Consider the following 22,346-nt stretch of genomic DNA (forward strand, 5'->3'; position numbering starts at 1 on the left):
AAGTGCCCTAGCTCAAAAACAGTCAGCCTTAGCATGCTTCTCCAATGGGCAGCATCCTGGCATTTCCAATTCATGTGACTGGCCAACTTAGATGTCATGCAATTCTCCGTGAATTGTTAATTCCAGGGGTAGGGGGCGTTGGGTTTACATGATTTTAAATTGTGTGCAGAAAGTGACATTTTATATATCATTTCTCATTTGCACAATTCCTTTTTTTTTTTTTAAAGACTTTATTTATTTATTTGACAGAGAGAGATCACAAGTAGGCAGAGAGGCAGGGAGAGAGAGAGGGGGAAGCAGGCTCCCCGCTGAGCAGAGAGCCCGATGCGGAACTCAATCCCAGGACCCCGAGATCATGATCTGAGCCAAAGGCAGCGGCTTAACCCACTGAGCCACCCAGGCGCCCTCATTTGCACAATTCTTATAAAATGCAGCCGCACGGGGTGCTGGGCTCCATGCCCAGTGCTAGATGGGAAACAGGCCAAACTAGGTCTCTGCCCTTGTGAAGAGGAAAGACATTCAAGAATTAATTCCCCTTCTCCCCAAGAAAAGCAAATTCAACCTCAGACATTGCTGCAGCTCACTCTCTAGGCTCTGTTCTGGGGTCATGTGCAGCATCTGATTTGGGGGAGCTCCCTCTGCTTCAGGTGTTCTCTTCAAGCCGGTGAACACTGAAAGAATCCTGACTCCAGTCACTCTGCACCTTCCATAGCTCTCTTGGGGCACCGGGGTCTATGGCAGGACTTGGAGCTCAGGGCCTAGTGTCAAGCCCATTGGGGCACCCTGCGGGCTGCTGAGTCAGAGATCTTAGCACTGCCAGGAAGCAGGACACAGGTCCCCACTGGTCCTGGGCCTGTAGGCCTCACTCCTTCTTCAGGCTCCCTGCAATCTACCAGTTTTAGATGGATGGTCCTATATCACTCTGTATTCCCCAGTGAATTTGGGGCACAAGTCACACATGGTAGGCTCAAGGACTGGATTCAGCCAGTGCACTAGGTGTGTTTGATCCACCTAGATGCTTTGTCTGCAAATTTTAAAGTAAGTTGCAAAGTAGGAACATTTAAACATTTCAAATGCAAGAAAAAAATCCAGATTTTGAGCTTTTCTTGAAAAACTCAAAGCATGCCGGCACTCGGTGCTTGTTCCTATATGTGCCAACATGTGGAGCTGAACATAGGGGGAAAACATGCTGTGCAGTTGGCCACAGTCCACACCCTGCCCTCTTGTCTTAGATACAGCTTGCTGCCTTATCTGTGTGACCTGCCTGTTCTTATTTGAGTGTGCCAGCCCTTGACTGGGGCTCTTGGGAGGCTAATAACAAACCTCTCTGAGGAAAGATGCTAAAGAGCCCATATGAAAGGGAGAAGGGAAAGAGGAGACCTACTGGGAGAAAGCAATTGATATTTCAGAATAGCCTTCTGCTACCTTTACTCTTAAGCCCCTAACTTAGTTTTTCTGTCTGATGCATGTATTTGGACTGTTTCAGTCAACACTGGTCTTCGAATGACCCAGAGAGAATATAATTGGAAGAGAAAGAACGAGGTAATAAACTTGACACTTGGATTCGATTTTTCTTACCATGAATAGTAAACTATGTAGCTGCCAGGAGCTGTGAAGCCGAGTAGCAAAATATGGGTGGAATGGGGGTGAGAAGAGAGACCCTTCGTGGCAGCTCACTGATCGAAAAAATTGGGATAAAGCACATCTGAATTATTTAACAATTAAAATGATGGAATTTTTTGGAAAGATGGGATTTTTTGCCCCAGGTCCCCTGTCCCAATTTCCCCCCTCTTGACCTCCTTCCCACGATGGTGCCATTGTGGGAAACTATAGGACACTTTTCTTGTTTTGTGTGTTTTTTTTTTTTTTCTTTTGGTTTTTTAGATTTTATTTGAGACCGGGATAGACAGACAGGGACAGAGGTAGCGAGAAAGAGCACATGCAGGGAGGAGAGGGAGAAGCAGGCGGGAAGATAACGTGGGGCTTAACCGCAGCACCTCGGGGATCATGACCTGGGCCAAAGGCCCACACTTAACCGACTGAGCCATGCAGGCGTCCCTACAGGCACGTTAAGGATGGGGAGGGTCAGGCCACGAGCAAGATTAGACACTAGCGAGCAAGATTAGACACTAGCGTCTGAATGCCTGTGCCTCTCCCTTTAGAGGTGGGGTCCCCGGGGCATTGGGAGCCACAGGTGGATTCCAGGAATCTTTACTTGATGCTCTTTTAAAGGGAGGAAACTCATTTAACCATTGGGTTACTTGAAATGTTTTATATTAAAACAAACGTATTATGGAGTAGGGTGACAAATTTGCATGAATTTTTAAGATAAACCAGGAGACTTCAAACCATTTTGTTACGAGAGTCACGGAAGTTTTGCCCTGACATCTTTGCCTGCTTTCCTCAGCAACTGGGGTCAATTTGGAAAGCTTGAGAAGTGCTGGAAAGTGTGTGGAGTGGGAGAGGGGAGGGCTGGTCACATGGGGCCAGGACAGAGTGGAGGGAAGTCTGGGGAGTGGGGGGACCTGCGAGGCTAGTTACTAGAGGGGTTTCTGTCAGGGCCACTAACAGCTCCTTTGGGCCCAAGCCTACGCAGCTGAGTGAAGATGGCGCTGACAGGGCATTAGGGCGCTAGGCAAATGCACAGGTGGGTGGGGGGGGGGCTGTAAATGGTGCCAGGGACGGGCTCCGGGCCCTTCAGCACCCTCTCTCTCCACCAGTTGTGAGGTCACCCCAAATAAATATGCTTTCCAAGGGAAAATGTTGTGCCATCTATGTGCAGTTTCAGAAGTCCCGTGACCTATTGCAGGCCCAGTCACCCTAAGACCCTTTTAATAGAATTGTGGGCCTGCACAGTCATCTGTGACAGGGCGATGTAGTGTTTGTTGGGGTAAGGAAAGTTGCATTGACCAAATGTATGACTGATGATGGTTCCTTTAAACAAAGTAACTTAGTTCTTTTTAGGCAGCCTTCTTAGGGTCTACTCCTTTCTTAAAAAGGACTCCTTTTCACAAATGGGAACCTAATTGGGAGTCAAGTAATTGACTTAACTGACTCCTCACTGTCTCCATCTTTTCCAGGCCCCGTTATTTAACAAAAATTCTCATTTTCTTTAGGAAAGATGTTTCCAGTTATCCTGGAATCGGTCACAAAGTTAACCAGGATTCAACTCACCTGACATTTTTCCCGAGGCACAACTTTGTTGGACTACTCTTTCTGAGTTAACACAGTATCTCTTCACAAGAGGCTGTCTGATGGTCTAGAGATGCAAATGTCTCTCTCAAAGCCCTTAATTAGAATATTCTTTAGAGGGAATGTTCCAGATGATAAAATAGAAACTTCTAAGTTTTCTGATGGCAGTTAATACTTAAAAACATTTCTCCTGAAACGCTGTCTTAACATTTTGCTTTTGAGTTTGTGTCGTTGGCAAGTGGATCCTAACGCTGGTAATGTGATATATGCCGAGTTAGGGTGAAGACTGAGCTAACCTCCTGGCCCAAGTGCGGAAGGATTACCTGGCAAGGAGGGGAGTTAGAAATTGCTGGAACAGTGAACTGCTGTATTTATTTCAAAACTGATGGACTGGTGTAAAAGCTCTCATTTGAAGCAGTCGCATCATACCTGAGATGTTCAAAAATTTGTCAGGCTCATGATGCAATTCATGGCCTACCAAATGAAACCAAAGAGCTGTAGCAATTTAGGAGAGTAATGTAAGTTCTTAGGAATATTGGTATTAGTTTGATATGCTGTCAGTGCCTCCCTAACATTTTCCAGAGAAGTTATTCCCTCCCTCCCCGACTTAGTAAATGTTGAAAAACGGAACTATGTTCCACCATATTAGTGAAAGCAAAGTTCAGGAGAAATTAACAATTTTACATTGCATAATACTGTTTGTATCACTTTTCAATTTCTTTTTAAAAGTCAAATAAAGTTCAGTTTTATGGCCTGGTTGTTTATTATTTGGAATCCGTTATCCCTTTTCATTTTAACAAGATTTTGAAAGGATATTCGGTTCTCAACTTTAGGAAAAACCAGGATAGAGGTAAGAATAGAAGAAAAGGTGAGAGAGAAAGTCCTTTCAGAATCTCTGGGTACCTCGCATACTAGGGCAGTATTTCAGTGCAGATGACCAGTGTCATCTGCTAATTCTGGATGTGGGCGCACATGCAGGAACCCGGCCACCATGACTGAACCACAAAGGCTTTGTCTTCCTTTTTTTCATTATATAAACATGTTGACACACCATGCTTTATGTTTCAGGTGTACGATCTACTGATTCAGCTTCTCTAAACATTATGCTGTGATCACCCCAAGTGTAGCCACCATCTGTCACCCCATGATGCTATTATAGTAGCACTGACAATATTCCCCTATGCCGTACCCTTCATCCATGTGACTTATTCTATTACTATGGTAGCAACATGTCTGGAAATGGGGGCGGGGGGGCACGCAGGTGCACGTACTTGAGGTTGTTACCATGAAGCTAGGCTGCAGCCTCTTCCCTAGAGGCTGGGCCTGGGACTTTGAGCCTCAGGTTAGCAAAATGAGGGAAAGGAGTTCTCTGTATGAGGTTTTTGCCTTATTGTCAGGAATGGACCTCATATTGGGCCAGCACTGTCAGGTACCCACACCTATCACCTTAAGATGAATTTGAACTGGCAGAACATACTGTTAATTGAAGAGGCGAAAGCAGGAAAACCAGTCTTCTGGTCTTTTAGACGGCATTCTTCAGGATATTGGGTAACAGAAATTTTCACTCCGTTCCTAAACTTCCTGGTATCACTAGAATTTTACATGTGGAGAATCCAACTAAAGACTGAATGACCCATTTAATACCTGGCACCAGGCATCACCTTTTATAATATCAAACTCAATAAAAATATAAAGGGCTACAGGCAAAAGACGACCTCCAAACCCATGACATATTAGCACGGTCTAATGAAAGTCTGAGAGACCATGAGCTCAGTCAGGGTAGGTAGTATCCTTTCCAGAAGAGCGCAGACGTACTGGTCTCAAGATTAAACCTAGTAATCCAATTAAGAGCTCTTCACAGTGGGAGTCACAAACTCAAGGAGCCAAGGGAAGCAACAGGAAGGAGCAAAGTGGGCCAAGAGTTGTGAAATCCCTTGTTCGTCCGTTGCTCCTGGACTTTCATTGTATGAAATTTTATGTATCTGCCTTTGGAGAAAAGTACCAATGCCAATCTAGGAAAGCAAACCTCTGCCCTGCAGGACAGAGTCTAAACTAGTGCTTCAAGACGTTGACAACAGAATCCTCTGCTCCAGTTTTAATAAAGAATTTATTTGATGATTCCCAAAAGGCAAGAGTCAGAAAACAGCCCCATCTGCCTCACTGCAAGAAGTGTTCTAGAATAAAACATTTGCCATCATCTTCTCCTCTCTTCCCGAGGTGTGCCCTTGCTGGCATCCATCAGCAAAGAGCAGACTGACAGACGGAAATACTTTGTATGAAAGGCACAGGGCACCAGGTATACCTCCCCCGCAGGCAAGCCGCCTTTCTCTTTTGATAGAAATTTACCGAAACGTTTTCTTTACAGCAAAATACTTAAAAGATCATTCCCCTGTTTATCCCACTTGTTATCTCCTGAAAAAGTAGAGAATTGAAAGGTTCTCTGCCCCTGCTGTGATCCAAACACTGAACAGGGAAGATACATCTGGGTATGCTCAAGTTTGGGGGTCATACACACGCTTATCACAGAGGACTCTGAACCTCAAGTTCTGGGTTTGATCAGAACAGCTGAAAAACAGAAAGTCATTCTATGATGGAGCAAAGCAGGCTTTTTCAACACTACCTCACTGATCTCAAATCCCGTAGAGATCCAAGATCCGAGCCTCTCCTATAGACCGTGTTTCAAAGAGTCAGCAGAGGAGCGAGCTAAGGTACACGCACGGAGTTGAATGCTGGTGAAGGCACAGAGTAAAGGATCCCGAGAAATTTTTAGTGCCATTTTCATTTAATAAGCCAGTAGTAGAGCAACCTAAAGACCTTGGCTGTGATCACACCAGGATGTTTTTATGAAGAGTTGCAGGAGAACACGATTGGCAGCCGGTATCGTCTGGCTCACTGAGCGAAGCCATCGGCTGGAGACTACGGCTGGGGTGTGTAGCGGAGGTACTTCTTGCCCGAGGGGAGCTCTTTGGTGAAGACTCCTTTAGGGAAGATTTTTTTGGCTTCATCTTCGGGAATGGTTGGAAGAACCATTACACTGTCTCCGTCCTATTCAAAGACATTGAGAAATGGTGAAATCTGATCTTAGGAGGGAAGCTTTAAAGGCCAAGAGCTGACTTTAGAAAAGTGGCTACAAGTGCTGCTGGGAAGAACTCTGTACTGGTTACTCTCTCCCCTGAGGAATTTTGTTTGCACAGGGCGACATTTTTGTGAGGGAACTATTCCCTATGTTAACAAGTAGTGGTCTTATTTTAAACCCAGTGATGGCTTGGCATCACACTTTAAAATGTTAATTCTAAGTCCTTATTGCTGTGCTGGGTCAATGATTTCCTGACTCATAAATCCGTGTGACTTGGTCCCTTGCTGTGTGTCCTTCCCAAAGGTCCCTTCAGAGAAAGGCCTTCCTTGACAGCCACCTTCCCACCCCTGCATTCCCATTCTTGCCACCTCTGCTTGATTCCTCTGCCACACTCACTGTCACCGAACACACAGACTTGCTTCCGGTTTGTCTCCACCCACTGGAGTGTGAGCTCTAGGAGGGAGAGGCTTCTATTTACATTTCGATTTATACTGTTTGAGGCTGTATCCCAGTGCCCACTGCCCCGGCTCAGTCAACACATGTTCGGTGGATGGATATACAGAGTATAAGTGATTTGCCTGTCAGGAATAACAAAACATAACCTGGTCTTCAGGTTAGCGTATTTTTTTAAAAAATGCAGCTACATGAAGTTACCCTTGGGATATTCCTGTCCTACCTTTTGCAGAAATCCTAGGAATTAAAAATTTATGAACAAGATTTCAAGAATTCTACACGAGTTTAAAAGACCGAATGAAGCTTAAGAGAAATGAAATGCTCCGTGACATTAATACACCACAGCGTTTTAAAGCCATGTCTGAAGTGGCCAATCTAAGTCTAGCTATAAATATTCTGCCATCATTTTGCTAATTTGGGGAAGAGTTAAAGGTTTTTAAAAAAAAATTCTCTTATTTTAAAAGGCATCATTCTGACCAATTAACTTGATCAAATGATCTAGAAGTTAGGAAGCCAACATAGGGAGTGTGCACTTTATATAAAGTGTCAAAAGATTTTGACAATGGCCTCCAGCAAATTGGAAACTCAGCCCTGAAAACTCCAGCCAGTGTGTGTGCATGTCAGAAAAAGATCCCCAGGTAAAATGACCCTGAAGACAGCCACTGAGAGATCAGCCCCTAGTACCTTACAGACAGCATGAGCACCTGCCCATTTAACATCTTTACCTTCCAATCAACCGGGGTGGCAACCCTCTTTTCTGCCGTTAGCTGGAGAGAGGTAATTACTCTGAGAATCTCATCAAAGTTCCTGCCGGTTGTCGCTGGGTAGAGGATGGACAACTTCAGTTTCTTGTCAGGACCAAAAATAAATACCTGCAAAGCACACAAATGCATAAATAGAGGAATTCTCTAAGTGTTTTTGATATTACAGCCTCTCTGAAAGTTCATCACTCATTAGAAATGTTCAAGGGTTTTAAAAAATATATAAAACAACCCTCTACCCGCCCCATCCCGGAACATCTAGGATTATAGCAAACTGTTAATCTAGGTGGCTGGAGTTTAGATTACTTTATGCTCCATGGTTTTGTTTTTGTTTTTTTTTTAAGATTTATTTTTTATTCTTTATTTTTAAGTAATCTCTGCACCCAACATGGGGCTCGAGCTCACAACCCCAAGATCAAGAGTCACATGCTCTACCGACTGAGCCAGCCAGGTGGCCCCCTCCATGTTCTTTTTCTGAACTTAGAAGGGCATTCTATTGGCTCTGGCTTTCTCAGAACACCTGATACTCAAATTGAATCCAGAAAGGCCCTGGGAAGGTATTATGTTACCTGGGGATGATTATCTTAAAATATACTAATGGGAGTTGATCCTCGTCCTTAAACAGTTGTACAGTTTTGCAGCTGAGGGACTAAGTTTGTTCTCTAGAGGGTAAGGACAGAACAAATAGAAATTCCAAGCCAGAACTCCCTTATGGGAAAGGGGACAGCCCACCCCTTTGGAGAGGGCTGTCAGGAGAGCTGGAGAAAAGATTCCCCACTTCTAGATGACATCTTAGGAGAACTACTTATTTTACGCAGATTTCCAAAAGCTGTCAAATTCAGCGACTTTAAAATTTTACTTTGCATTAGCAGTACAGATGCTCAGCGAGATTGCCGCTAATTTATTTTTGCAATCAGAGATATTCCCCTATTTTCCTGGAGCTGGTGCAAGCACTCAATCAGACGAAGAGCCTGGCCAGTCCATGATGGATTTCCCCACTCACCACACGTGCTGTCACAGGCATGCCCTTTTCGTCCTTCTCCGCCGGATCCAGCATGCCTAACAGGATGGCAAGGTCCCGATTCTTATCATCAATGATGGGGAAAGGTAATGTTTCTGTGGGCTCCTGACCATTGTAAGCATTGATATCCTGAAATGCAGGTGAGAGAGGAAAAAGAAATCTAAACCAAGCACATCTTCTGAATTCAATCAGTTAACAGCTATTATCTTGCAAGATCGGGAAGAGGACGACAATCGTAATTTACTCTAATCAATTTGAGTAAGAAAATGAATGAATAAACACCCCTTATCCCAATCAGTCACTGACAAAAGAACAGTGTGGTACAGTACTTAGGTTTTAACTGTAGACCCTTTTCATGGCCAGTTCTCTTAAAAATTGGCATGCTTTTACTGCTTGAAGCAGCAAGAAAGAAAGCAGCAGAGTTGAATACTGTAGAGTTAGATCCCAATCCACAGCACCACCAGATTCCCAACACGTAAACACCATCTGAAATAAAGGGGTTCATTAAGTCCATCAGTTCGGTTTTTTAAATTTATTTAAGTGCGCCTGGGTGGCTCAGTGGGTTAAGCCCTCTGCCTTTGGCTCAGGTCATGATCTCAGGGTCCTGGGATTTAGCCCTGCATCGGGCTCTGCTCAGCGGGGAGCCTGCTTCCCCTTCTCTCTCTCTGCCTGCCTCTGCCTACTTGTGATCTCTGTCAAATAAAAAAAAATCTTAAAAAAAGAAAAGATTTTATTTATTTGACAGACAGAGACCAGGACCCTGAGATCGTGACCTGATCGGGAGGCAGAGGGGCTTAACCCACTGAGCCACCCAGGCACCCCAAATCCATCAGTTCTAGAAATAATGCCACATGCAGAGATAATTCTATAGATCTGGTCCCTGCCAGCTAAGTACCCCGACCCAGACACAACACCACTGGAAGGCAGATTATTAAGAAATGGGGGAAAAAAAAATCACAAAGCAAACCCAAGAATAGAGCTAAATATATATATACTTTAAGGACAAGTAACAGGTAAAAATTTTTATGGGTAAAAAAGGCAGAGACATCCACAAAGAAACAAGGCATTTCAGGTCTGAACTGAAAGTAATGTACGCTCCTCCCTAAGCTGTTCTCTCCCCTTAGTTAGCTGCACTCATTCACTTCTACTTTTCCAGTACCTAGAAGCCTTTGGGGGAAAAAAAAATCCAGCTTCATTATTTGATCAAGTGTCCATACAGCACTTAAAGTGGGGCCAGCAGTGTGGATGAGTAAAACACAGTTCCTGCCTTCAAAGGAATGTCTACTCTGGTTCAGACGACTCTCCTACGAAGTCGCAGCAAATGCAGGGCTGTGACGGGTACATGGCAGATTGTGAATGCTGAGTATACTAACGTCCCCATTTACAGGTCTGCTGAGCTGGCTGAGACTTCAGTAAAGACTGACCCCGGGGCCTCGGAGGATGGATGAGCTCTTCACAGGTTAAGAGGAACAGTACTAATGAAACATGCAGGCAAGTCTGAGCATAAAGAATTGAAAAAAGAGCAAGTCCCTTAGCTGGGTAGTTTTAGGAAGAAGCAGCAAAGAGGATTTCAAGTTAGAATGAGTTTTATTTATTATGGAGGGCCTTGAAAGTGAAGTGGATGGATGTGGCTGAAGTCATGGTAGTCACAGACTCTTTAATTTCTCCACGGAGACGGGACAGGGTTAAGAGTCATATCGAACTCTGAAAAGGGTAGCTACACATTTTGACATGTTCCTTAGATTTATTATCTTAGCTTCCCCTTTTCTTGCCACCGGCTCCCGACCAAGTCATCACACCTAAAAATGATCCATATGGATTCGTGCAAGAGGCACCGCGAAGTTTCCTATTTAATTAGCTGAACATCACTGTTTCTGACAGTTGGGATGTGTCTCCTATTGAACGCAATCCCAACTGGGAAAATTCTAAGACAGAAGCTCACCAGCCAAAATGCTTTAAGAGATGTTATACAAGAGCTCTTCCTTCAGTGATTTCTCGATTTAACAATCGCTATGCCATCAATTGTCAACACTGCCACCTGCCCAGTGGGTATTCCGTGACCTCCATGAGCACCAATGAACCACATACTTTGCCTTTGTTCTATCCTAAATCAGGCTAATGCCTGCCCTCTAGCACCTAGCATTACAACAACATCGGTGTGAGGTTCCAAGGGGCCACTGCCATCGTTTTACAGCAGGACAATCCTGAGCAAGTCCCTCTAGCTCTGTGGGAGGAAAAGGTATTCTCAGTGGCAAACACGAGGGCACGAACCACATCCCTCCAGGGCTATTCCTGGAAACAAACGAGAAACGGCCCGTGAGAGCGCTATGGAAAGGCAGCTGCTCTTCACAGCCAGAAGTAAGGAATGAGAAGGAATTCCACCCTGAGACAGAGCAATGTGCTGCTCTTTTCTCCTGCTCTGGTTCTTCTCTCAGACACCGAGAATCAATGAGCATAAAATGGCCAAGGGATGCAGCCCCAGGTGGCCAACTCCCAAGTCGGGACATCTTTTATTCAGTTATACAGCAAAGTGCTTGGCACTTTGGTCCATCCCTCCGAGCTGACCTATCAGCATTGTTCAGTGGCACATCACAGCGAAGCCATCAGAATGTTCTTCAGTTCAGCCTAGATCACCACATTTATTGGACAAGTACATCCTTCGTTGCAAGTAGACAATTCCTTCAGTTCCTGCATTCTACACCTACAGACCAAACAACTAGGACGTACCGGGCATCAAGCACGGTTCAGCAGTGCACAGAACGGGAGCCTGCCTGGCCGAGCCTCTACTCTGCTGGGTGCGGACAAATGAACAAACGAAACCAGAGATGTGCCGAGTATTTTCTTTTAGATGGTGACAAGTGCTAAGGAGAAAATCAAGCAGAGGGGGCTAGGCGTGTGGAGCAGAGTTATAATCTTAGATAATGAGGTCACGGGAGGCTTTAATGAGTCAAGACCAGAAGGATGTGAGGGCAAGCCACAACCTGGGTAGAGAGTCTTCAAAATAGGATTAAGGATAATTTTAAGGTGGAGGAGATGAATTTACTGATGACTCAGACATGGGTATGGAAAAACCAGAGGCATTAAGGATGATGCCTGGATTTCTGGCCTGAGCAACTATGAAAACACAGTGTCCGTTTTCTAAGATGAGTAAGACCTTGGATTAAGAAAAAGAACCCCGTGTTAGACATACTAGGTATGAGATGATGGGACATCCCAGGGAAGAGGCTGAGTTGGCACGGGTTGTATCGGTCTGAAAGCCAGCAGAGTCTAACTAGAGATGGAAATTTGGGAATTACAGCATTTAGAGGTGAGTGGATGACTTCTCCAACAGGAAAGGTGTAGATAAAAAGAGAAGGCATCCATGAAATGTGTCCAGGGAAACTTCAGCATAAATTAGGAGTTAAGAGATGGAACTCAGTCTGAGAATAAGAACAGCTACAGATGTGGTGTCTGGAAGCCAAGAGAGGAAAATGTTTCAGAATATAGTGATCACTGGGTTAAAGGCTCCTAGAAGGCCAAGAAAGAGCAGGGCTTAGAACCGAGCATTGCATTTAGCAAAGGCAGAGGTCTCAGTGTGGTCTAAGTCAGACTTTCAGATTATCAGTAAATCTGAGGGGCGCCTGGGTGGCTCAGTCAGTTAAGCATCTGCTTACGGCTCAAGTTACCATCTCAGGATTCTGGACTGAGCCCCTCATGGGGCTCTCTGCTCGGCTAGGGGTCTGCTTCTTCCCCTTCCTCTCCATGTTCTCGGTGCCCCGGCCCCCACAATAAATAAAATCTTAAAAAAAAAAAAAAATCAGTGAATCTAAGGTCACTTGTACCTTTACCTCAAAAAACCCAAGATACTTAAGAGTATTAACATCTCAGGAAACAACAGCTGTTGGTGAGGATGCGAAGGGGGAACCCTCCTACCCTGTTGGTGGGAATGCAAACTGGTGCAGCTACTCTGGGAAACAGTATGCAGATTCTTCAAGAAGTTAAAAAGGACTACCTTGTAGTAGTCCGGCAATTGCACTACTGAGTATTTACCTGAAGGATATAAAAATAATGATTCAAAGGGGCATATGCATCCCAGTGTTTACAGCAACAACGTCTACAACAAGGAAAATATGGAAAGAGCCTAGATGTCTACTGACGGATCACACACACACAAACACACACACACACACACGACTATTACTTAGCTATCAAAAAGAATGAAATCTTACCATTTGCAACCCTGTGGATGGAACTAGAAGATACTAAGCTAAGTGAAACACGTCAGTCAGAGGAAGACAAATACCATATGACTTCACTCATAAGTGGAATTTAAGAAACAAAACAGGAACACAGGGGAAGAGAAGGAAAAAATAAAGTAAGATAAAAACAGAGAGGGAGGCAAACCGTAAGAGTCTCTTAACTACAGGGAACAAACTGGGGGTTGCTCAAGGGGAGGGAGGTGGGGGAATGGGTAACCTGGGTGACAGGCATTAAGGAGGGCATGTTGTAATGGGCACTGGGTGTTCTATGCAACTGATGAATCACTGAACTCTACCTCTGAAACTAATATACTATATGTTAACTAAAGTGAATTTAAATTAAAAATTAAAAAAAAAAAAAAACCAACCCCAAACCAAGCTACTCTATGTAATTTATAACTTGATCTGTAATTTCATAGCACATGCCAATTGGTACTATACCTTGCTCCAGGCAAGATGGTCTTCAACACTGTCTACTGAAAGGGCAATCATCTTAACGTTCTTCTTGGCAAATTCTGGTGCCAGCTTTGCAGCTCTGCCAAGCTCCGTGGTACACACGGGGGTAAAATCCCGGGGGTGGGAGAAGAGAATGCCCCATCTGAAAGGAAGGAAAAAGAAGTCACAACTTAACTGGAGAAGTTCACAAATCCTAGGTCAAAAAAGACTTTCTTTTTTAAAGGAATGCGCTTATGGCTTATGAGGACAATTACTTTTAGATTTTTGTTGAGGAATGCTTTGATTTTCTTACTTCCAGAAAAGCCCATGTTTAAAGCCCAATTCAATCAAAGATATGAAATTCCACATGATATATGTCTTAAAAGACTCTAATTTAAGGGTGTCGCCTCCTTTAATAAACTACAGGGCCACCCTGACTCTTGTCAGCTCATAAAATCTGTGCTACTCATACCAACAAACTTACTGAAGTAACTCCCCACCTCCCCGCCCACTTATTCACTTCTATTTATTTCCTAGGCACGGAGATCCTGACATTCAGCTTCAACAATGGACGTCCCAATGTGCCCCAATCCAAACAAATCCCTGATTGCAATAATAAGCAGGTTATGTAATCTGAAATAAATAGGCTTCTATCCCCTATTTATATGTAAAATTAAAGTTGACACTTGGCTTCTTTGTAGTGAATGGATATAAAAACTTTTGTTAAATCGACTTTACTGACCCAGCCTGCCGAACAGGACACCCGATCTCTGCACCCTGACAAAATAGTTTTGCTCGTTTCTGTTTGCAGTTTCTTTTTCTTGTTTTAGACCGTGGGCAGAACGCTGAGGGCCTACAACAGATTTTTACAACTACAGATTCTTAGGTAAATCCTACTATCTAAATAATCATCATTAGCTAAGGTAAAACTCTGTATGTATTTTAAGCACATTTCAAGCTAACGGTCACCAGTAACTTTTGGACTACACTTTCCCTCTCCTCTGCAACAGAAACTACTCCTCTGACTGAAAAGGAAAATTTAACACTCGGTTTTCCACAATCCTTGCTGACATTAAACCAGGATTCTAAACTACAGATTACTAAACGTAGCCTAGATGTCAAGCTGACCTCTCCAAAGTTTGCCAAGTTTCCTGAAGCACAGAGACCAAAAGCAGAGACAAGGGTACCTCCTCCTTCCCACCTACATCTGTCACTTGGGACTCCCGAGGCTTCAGGAGAGGAAAAGCCTTCCCACAAAAAGGATAGATGGCAAGACTGGGAAGAGAGAGGTAGTATTTTTAAGATTCTGGAGGATTGCAGTAGGTTTACTTTACTTTTCTATAAAGGGCAGTAAGAGGGACATACATCTTTTGAAAATAATCTAGGCATGGGTAAAATCTAGGTCTTAGATTCTGCAGAAAAGGATCGGCTTAAGTGTCAGATGAAACTCAAGAGAAAGTCTCCAGGAGCTGAGAAAAAAATAAACAGGTGGGGCGTCTGGGTGGCTCAGTCGTTGGGCATCTGCGTTCAGTTCGGGTCATGATCCCAGGGTCCTGGGATTGAGTCCCATATTCGGTTCCCTGCTTGGTGGGGAAGCCTGCTTCTCCCTCTCCCACTCCCCCTGCGTGTTGTGTTCCCTTTCTCCCTCTGTCTGTCTCTTATCAAATAAATAAATAAAAAGGTTGAAGAAAAATAAACAGGTCATTTCTTCCTGTGTTGTTAATGGTTGATGAAATTTTAAGTGATACACAGACAACTTTCCATGGTGTGTCAGGAAGGTTTTTGCTGAATCATGCTGAGGAACTGAATTTAAGCCACTTCACATCCCGCCCCCCTCGGGAAGCCACACTCCAGTTTGCCAAATAGGATAACTCTCCAGACTGTCTTACTACAGCACGCCTTCCCCTCCAAGTCTCCTTACTGTGCTCTTAAGAGTAAGAGTAGTTCAATTACATTATCCCATTTCCTTCCTCATTTTCAAGAAACAAAAGGTTTCATCCTTTAAGGGAAGGGTCCCCACTTACCTCCGGAGAACACCAGGAGAACACGCTTTGTTTGGTAAAAATGTACTGTAAAGCAGCTGCTTCTACTACATACATACAAAAATAGTGATAAAATTCACCAAATGCAGCACCCAACCCCCTTAGTTGTTTCCAATTGTCAGAGGTAGGGCAGATGCCTGTAATGTTTGAAATTTTTTTTTTTTCCTCCAAAAAACCCCACCTGGATCAAAAAGTACCATCTGAACTGAGATCAGGCACAGAACAGAGTTGAGAAAAACTGTATTAGGCAAAATCCTTCTGTTGTAATTATATAAAGAGCTCAAACTTCTTTTTGGGGTAGGGGAGGGATCATGCCTGATCCCAGGCAGCCCTTGTAATACTCCTTGTTTATAGATGCAGGTGTTTTTCTCATCTTCCTCCTGGTGGCTCCCTGAGAAGGTACCACTTTTCAATGAAATCAAGATAGATCCAGGGGCCAATAAACAAGAAGAAACCCAAAAAGTAGGGTTAAACAGTTGCAACATTTGTAATTATTGGCACAGAACGTTATTATTTATCTTTAATCTATACAATCTAAGAGTTCCAGTAAGATTTTGCTGTATGGGGGTGAAGGCTATAGATGGGAATAGGAAGAAACATATGAAACTCACATGGACTTTTAATACCTAGATTACGAGATTGGACACAATCTATATATCTGAGGTGTCCTCCTACATTTAAGGTCTGAATGTTCCATTTCTCTTCTTTTTTTTCTAGCCCAGTCCTCTCTTTCACAAAGCTTAGCTTTTCCCATAATCAGAGGCTGGACAATGGATTTAAGGATTTTTAAGGCGATGTGTAGGCCTAAAATGTAAGAATCTCTCCCAGATTCTCTGCATAGCTCCACCGAGTTACTAACTAATCTCATAAACTTCCCTCTGTCTATACGCACATATACTTGGATGCTGTGAATAAAAAGTATACAAATTATGGAGAATTGTTAAGCCGTACAACCTCACAGTGCAAAACCGACACACACCCAAAAAGCCAGGAACAGACTCATAAATACAAAGAACCAGTGGCTGCCAGAGGGGATGGGGGGATGGGTGAAATAGATGAGGGGAATTAAGAGGTACCAACTTGCAGTTATAGAACATCTAGTCATGGATGAGGAAAGTACAGCTTGGGGAACAGAGTCCGTAACATCGTAATGCATGGTGACACACCGTCACTCCACTCACTGTGATGAGCACCGAGTAATATACCAAATTGTGTAATTGTTTTGTTATACACCTGAAACTAATGAAACACTGTGTGCCAATTATCCTTCAATAATGTAAAAAAAGGGAAAAAAAGGAAAGCCAGCGTGGTGGGACTGCTGCAACTCCAGAACCATAATATAAGGACACATCTCTGGGATGTTTTCAGGTTAAAACTAATGAACTTGAAAGCTTGCTGACTCAGGAACTATAAAATGTAAAACCAGGGAACACCGATTTACTCCTAGTCGTAACGGTACTGCCAGGCCTGATTTGGCTATCACCAGCAAGGCCACGTGCGCCAAGCAGGGCAGCAGGGAACAGGAAGCGGTGAGGGGCACACACTGGGAAACAAAAGGGTCACCAAAGCCGGGAGGTACACGCGTGCTGCCGCCCCAAGAGCCTGCGGCGGCGGGAAGGCGAAAACGGGCCACTGCAACGCAGCAACCTCAGAGAGCCCTCCCCCGCACCGTGTTGCAAGTTCTGGAATGAAGGACACACCTACAGACCGAGTGTTCTTGGTTCCTCCCAGAGCTGTTATCAAATCATGGTCCAGCCACTGCAGGAGGCTCTGGACAACAAGTCCTTTAGCCAGTTATAAGCAGCTGGTGGTTTTAAATGTACGTTGTGTGTCGAGAAGCCTGCGAATGCCACTGCCGCAAGCGGGACTTCAGATAACGCGCTGGGCCGTTCCGAACCTTCAGCCAGCAGGAGTGTCCTCAGACCGTGGCCTTTAACACCCACCTTCCCCCGGGAGCAAATTCCAGAACGGAAGAAGGGAGGGAGGCGCGACCCTGGGCACGAATCCCGGGACGTGACCGCGGATGCCGCCCGGCCCTCGCCCCCGCCGGGCCTCGGCCTGGCCGCGCTCCTTGGCACCGCTTACTAAACCGAGTGCGATAGGCAACCAGGCCTCCATCCGCCCCGGGTTCCCCGACCTGCGGGAACCCAATTTCGTTCCCCTCCCCCTTTCTCGCCGCGGAGCTCGCTCAGCCACGAGGGGGCCGCAAGCGGGAGCGGATGCGGTGGCCGGCGCCCAGCAGCGCTCGGCCGACGCGGGGCAGGGGCCACTCGGCCAGAGGCACGTGCAGGAACCGCTGCGGGGAGGAGGCGGGCGGCGAGCTGGAGGCTGGGCGGGAAGGAGGACCGAACGGATTAGAAATAGGGAAGGCGCCTCCGCGGTCGGGCGTAACCCGACGGCAGGGCTACGAGGTGGCCACTTACGAGTCTCCCAGATAGTCGTGGAAACGGATGCGGCCGATGGTAGTATTGGCCTCGAAGTTGGGAGCCTCGTCCCCGAGAAGGAGACCTCCGGGCATGGCGGCAGCGGTGACGCGGGAAGACGAGGACGAGCAGCAGCGACAACCACCCGCTCGGAGACTCTGGCGGTGTAGCTATCGGCCGCAGAGTAAGCGCGGCCGCGAGGGGCGGGACGAGGGCGGAGTGGGCGGGGACAGAGGCGGGGTCTAGGTGGGCGGGGCCGTGGTGGAGCTAGGGGCGGGCGGGACCTGGCCGCGGGCTGGGGGTCACGAGCCGAGGTCCGTGCGGTTGCGAGGGAAGGTCCCGACTGCCCGAGCGAGGGGCGGGGCAGGGGTGGGTGAGCTCTGGGCACCCTTCGCTGCCTCTGAACCTTCCGGGAGTCTACTGGCACCGGCGCGCGTCTCCACTCACGTGACGTGGGATTCGGGGACCTCGCCCCCTGGAGGCTTGTGGGTGAGCAAGGTTTGATCCTGCAGTGCGTCTGGGGTCTGAAGGCGAAAGGAAGCAGCGGAACGCGGTAGAAGGGGAACCCCAAGGCAGAGAATCGGGGTGGGGGATGACGAATCCGCGGAGATCCTTCTGTACATTTACGCTTGGTTGTCTGACCGCTCCACTTACCCCTTTTTAAGTGTGAGCTTCTGGAATCCTGACCACCCCAACCAACCTAGCCATCGTGAACTCTTTATCAGAGGATGTGGCAACAGCCGCACTTGGCAATGGACCTTATGTCAGAGGAAGTGGCTTTCATATTGCAGCAAAAATTCCAGCACCTATGTCATCAGTCGCTGCTTGAGGGAAAGGACTAAACTTTTATATCACTCCCCTCTCCCGATATTGTGAACCATTAAATATTCAACGCAATTATCCTGAAATCTGGATATACATTTCTTTTTTAAAGATTTATTAGAGAGAGGGGGAAGGGGCAGAAGGAGAAGGAATCTGAAGTGGACTCCCCGCTGAGCAAGAACCCCCCCCCCCTCCACCCCCAACTCCCAACCTCCCGACGTCCCCGGGAAGAGCTCTGTCCCCACAACCCATGAGATCATGACCTCAGTGGAAACCAGGAGTTATTCGCTCACTGGACTGAGCCACCCAGGTGCCCCTGAAATCTGCGTATACGTTTTATTTTATTTATTTATTTATTTATGATAGCATACAGCGCACATACATTTTAAAGCATACTTACTGCGACCTGTGTGCAAATCAACTCTGCCACCCAAGGAAGTGGGAAGTTTAGATTCATTTATTTGCTCTCTACGTGCCAAGCATGAGGGGGACAAAATGGCTGTTCTCTAGGATCTTTCTTTCTAGTTGGGGAGACATAATTAAACAAGAGTCTATTAGATAGCAGTAAATCCTATTTAGGGAAATAAAATAAGTTTCCATGCTAGAGGGTGACTAGGAGCTGCTTTGGATCAGATGGTCTGGTCTGCGAAAGCCTCTAGGATAATGTAGGTAAACTACTTAGCCCCTTAGTAAGTGCTCTGGAAATAGTAGCTATTTGGGTGATGATAATGGCTTATGCAATACTCATGCTTAGCCAACTGTGTGTAAGGCACTGTTCCAGGCCTGGTGATACAGTCAAGAGCTACAGTCCCTGCTCTTACAGGGAAGGCAGATGTATATACAGTTGGGATAAGAATGTAGAGTAAATGCTGATGGGGGAGGGTGCTAAATGGTTGGAGTTAGTGGGAAAATCCTCTGCATAGAGCTCCTTAGGGTTGAGGAAGGCACATGGCAGTGCTAAGTGACTCACATACTGGGATTTCAGTTTTCATCATAGTGCTGTTTGTGGGGTGTGTGTGTGTGCATGCTAACCATATCGTATTTAGTCCATTCTCCCCTGAACAAAGATTTACAGTAAGATTACTGGTAAAAATTCTAGAAACTCTAAAGAACTCTATGAAGCTACTGTAATTTAATATCTAAACTAATTTGACTACAAGCTTTGGTTTTTAAAAGCACTATGTCTTAACTCCTTTTGCAGGGGAGGGAGAAAGAGAGGAGGGAGAGGAGGGTAATTTGACTTTAACACACTATTATTAATGCCATGGAAATAGGGTAGGAAACACAGATACGCCACAACTTTGGAGAATTAATACAGAAATAGACTATTGATCTTTGGAAAAATCATGGTTATGGAACTGTTGTAAGTTGGGCAAATGTAATAAAAGAAGATAATATGCCTGTTGGGCTTGGCAGTGCCAGAGACTGTCCCCTGGAAAGTCTTCTGGCACCCTGCATTCTTTTTGGGATTCACCTCTGCAGCATTTTAAGTTCTTTTGAATTAAATGACAGCATTTGAAAAACAGAATTTTTTTTACAAAAATATCTGGATTTCTGTCTCTTGAAAAGTCAGAAGATCTAGCCACACTGGGACCATGTTGCATGTGGGGAAGCAGTGGCTGGAGAGTGGACTTCTAAGAGTGCCTGTGTTCCCTATTATTCAGAAGGTCCCTGACCACTTACCGACATTGGTGTCTATTGTCACTTGAACCCCACTTTTGCACTGTTATTATTCTTATAATAGAATTTGGAGGAAAATGAATCTTATCCTAATGTATTCCTATCTCTGTCAAAGTTGTGAACGTGAAAGGTTAACCAAGGGCCATATGCTTCAAGGAGGAATAAGAGCATATTTCTTTGTCAAAGTAAAGAATATTCCCTTATACTTAATGTGCAAAATTGAAAGAATACTGTCTGTCCTGCCTGGCCCTTGTAGGGAGTTAATTTAACCTCTACTACCCTGAAGGTAGGTGCTCCATGGGGCTGAGTCCATCCCAGAGGGAAGAAGTTCGAGCTCTTTCCCCGAAGGCTAGCAAGAGGTGCCATGGGGAGGAGGTGAGGGGAAGGGGCAAGGAAGGCATTTCAGGGAGAGACCGGAATGTGGAAAAGGGAGACTAGGCTGAGGGAGGGATTTATTTGGCAAAGAGGGTAGAGGCTCTGATATCAGGGAAAAAATGTTTTCTGGCAGTTGGCAGGGTTGGGGAGAATTTGAAGTTCTTAGAAGTAACTCCTGGGAGACAGGAAGGTTGTGATTATTGGGATTTTCAGAGGGCTATGACTCCTGCCTGCCTGATAGCCTCTTCTTCCTTTACCTCTTCGGACAGACTGAAGGAAGGAGTGAGAAGATTGGCAATGGCCATTTGTAAGACCAAAGGTGCGTTACTCCCTCTCTCTCTCCCTCTCTCTCTCATTGTCTCACTAGGTTGTGAACTCCTCAAGGCTTGACCATATTTTACTGATAAATACTTGTGACCTGTTAGACAGGAGGGGCCATGGGGCTAGGTTACACAAAGTATTAGAGAAGCAGTTAGCTTCCTCCTGCAGCCACAACAACAGAGTTTGTCTACCGACAGCCGGGGATAAAAGAGCCATGTGTCCCTAGTTACAGCTGTACCTGGGGAAAAATCCTTATGCGTGTGGGAGGAGAAATATAAAACTTGAAATTAATGTTAGGAAGGTGGAATTGGGTTTTTAAAAGCAATTCTTATAAGCTTTCTTGTTAAATCGGATTGTCTTTTCAGACATAAAAATAGAAAGAAGGCCAGGGCACAGGAAACTGTGTGCTGATTAGGACAGACTGGCCTGGCCCACCTGCTTGTGTGAGTGGGGCTGCTGGTCTCTGCACTGCTCTTCTCTATCTTGTGTAATGCGCTCACTCCTCCCTGTTGTATCTACTACAGGACATCTGCAGTCTGGAAGGAAACCAGTGTAGGAGTGAAAATGAAAAGATAACAGCTGTTAAAATGCTGGAATGATGAAAAATAACTCAGCAGGGCTCTGGAGTCATAAATTCTGACACTTACTTTCCCAAATCAAGCACCCTGAAAGCTTACTGTTTACCCTGAAGGAGACTGCTGATGAAGTTTCACCAATAATGATTTTGGGGGGGGGGGGGGATGGTGGTAGAATTTGTTCATAAGAGCTTAAAGAATTAGATTTAGAGACATCCTGTAATAATTGGGTAACTAAAAGCCACAAGCCAACTTAGAATTGTTTGAGGGGTGGTGAGGTAAGTTAACCAGTTCTTTTACCTGCTTTTAGTTAAGTCTAAGAGGCCCTGTGTGCTAACGAAAGGCATAAATTTGTGAAGCTCCGTATGGGTGTATAACAGAAACTGTCAGAGAGAGAAAGAGGGGAAACGGGAAGAGGGAAAAGCAGGAAGCAGAGGAGTCACAAGAGCTGGCAGGCCAAAGAAAGAAGGAAAACAGGGAGAAAGGGAAAACCCATTTGAATGCCTGCCTGCCTTGCCGAGGCTCCCTCCAAAGGAAGGCTGACCACATGGTCCTGCCACTCTGGCCATCGCTGATTGCTCAGGTCTGGCTGTTGGCCCACGGGCATTTGGCCTCCAGACGGGCTAATAGCCTCTGAGGGAGCCTGGCATGAAGTGTTTTATTATGGGATCCTCTCTTGGTGACGGAATGCAAGACAGCAGAGTTGGTCAGCAGTTCACAGCAGAGGTAGAAGCTGAAAGATGGTTGGGTAAGGCCGTAGGGAGCAGAAGCTGTGAGCCGGCTGTGAGAAGAGTGGAGAGTACCAGGAACTCTAGGCGCAAGAGCATCAGGTGACCCAGGCTGAAAGCAGCAAGATAAGCACTGATCACTAACGCTAGACTGGGGACTAGTGGCTGGCTAGCTCCCAAAGTCAAACTCTTGGAGGCCTAGTG

General features: G+C 45.5%; 2 protein-coding genes across 2 annotated transcripts in view; one reads left to right on the top strand and one right to left on the bottom strand.

Annotated features, from left to right (window-relative positions):
* Positions 1–2,809, top strand: part of SLC9C2 (solute carrier family 9 member C2 (putative)) — a 98,542-nt gene extending 95,733 nt beyond the window's left edge. Inside the window, exon 26 of the mRNA XM_059413937.1 lies at positions 1,487–2,809. Within this exon, the coding sequence (XP_059269920.1) occupies positions 1,487–1,587 (101 nt within the window). The 3' untranslated portion in view covers positions 1,588–2,809. The remainder of the gene's footprint in view (positions 1–1,486) is intronic.
* A 2,471-nt stretch (positions 2,810–5,280) lies between these two features.
* On the bottom strand, positions 5,281–17,830 carry PRDX6 (peroxiredoxin 6). The gene is made up of 5 exons (XM_059412883.1): positions 17,642–17,830; positions 13,183–13,339; positions 8,486–8,632; positions 7,447–7,593; positions 5,281–6,237 (listed from the first exon to the last, which is right to left on the bottom strand). The coding sequence occupies exons 1-5, from the start codon at positions 17,734–17,736 to the stop codon at positions 6,109–6,111; spliced, it is 675 nt and encodes a 224-aa protein (XP_059268866.1). The 5' UTR covers positions 17,737–17,830; the 3' UTR covers positions 5,281–6,108.
* Between the last annotated feature and the right edge of the window lie 4,516 nt (positions 17,831–22,346).

This window comes from Mustela nigripes, chromosome 10 (assembly GCF_022355385.1).
Source record: "Mustela nigripes isolate SB6536 chromosome 10, MUSNIG.SB6536, whole genome shotgun sequence".
Lineage (NCBI taxonomy): Eukaryota > Metazoa > Chordata > Mammalia > Carnivora > Mustelidae > Mustela > Mustela nigripes.

Bases quoted from the DNA above. Each gene is read 5' to 3' on its own strand.
- PRDX6 (XM_059412883.1), bottom strand. From the start codon at position 17,736: ATGCCCGGAGGTCTCCTTCTCGGGGACGAGGCTCCCAACTTCGAGGCC. The intron at 13,340-17,641 runs GTAAGTGGCCAC...CCTTCCTTTCAG, and splicing joins CACGACTATCTGGGAGACTC to ATGGGGCATTCTCTTCTCCC. The intron at 8,633-13,182 runs GTATAGTACCAA...CCTGCATTTCAG, and splicing joins ACCATCTTGCCTGGAGCAAG to GATATCAATGCTTACAATGG.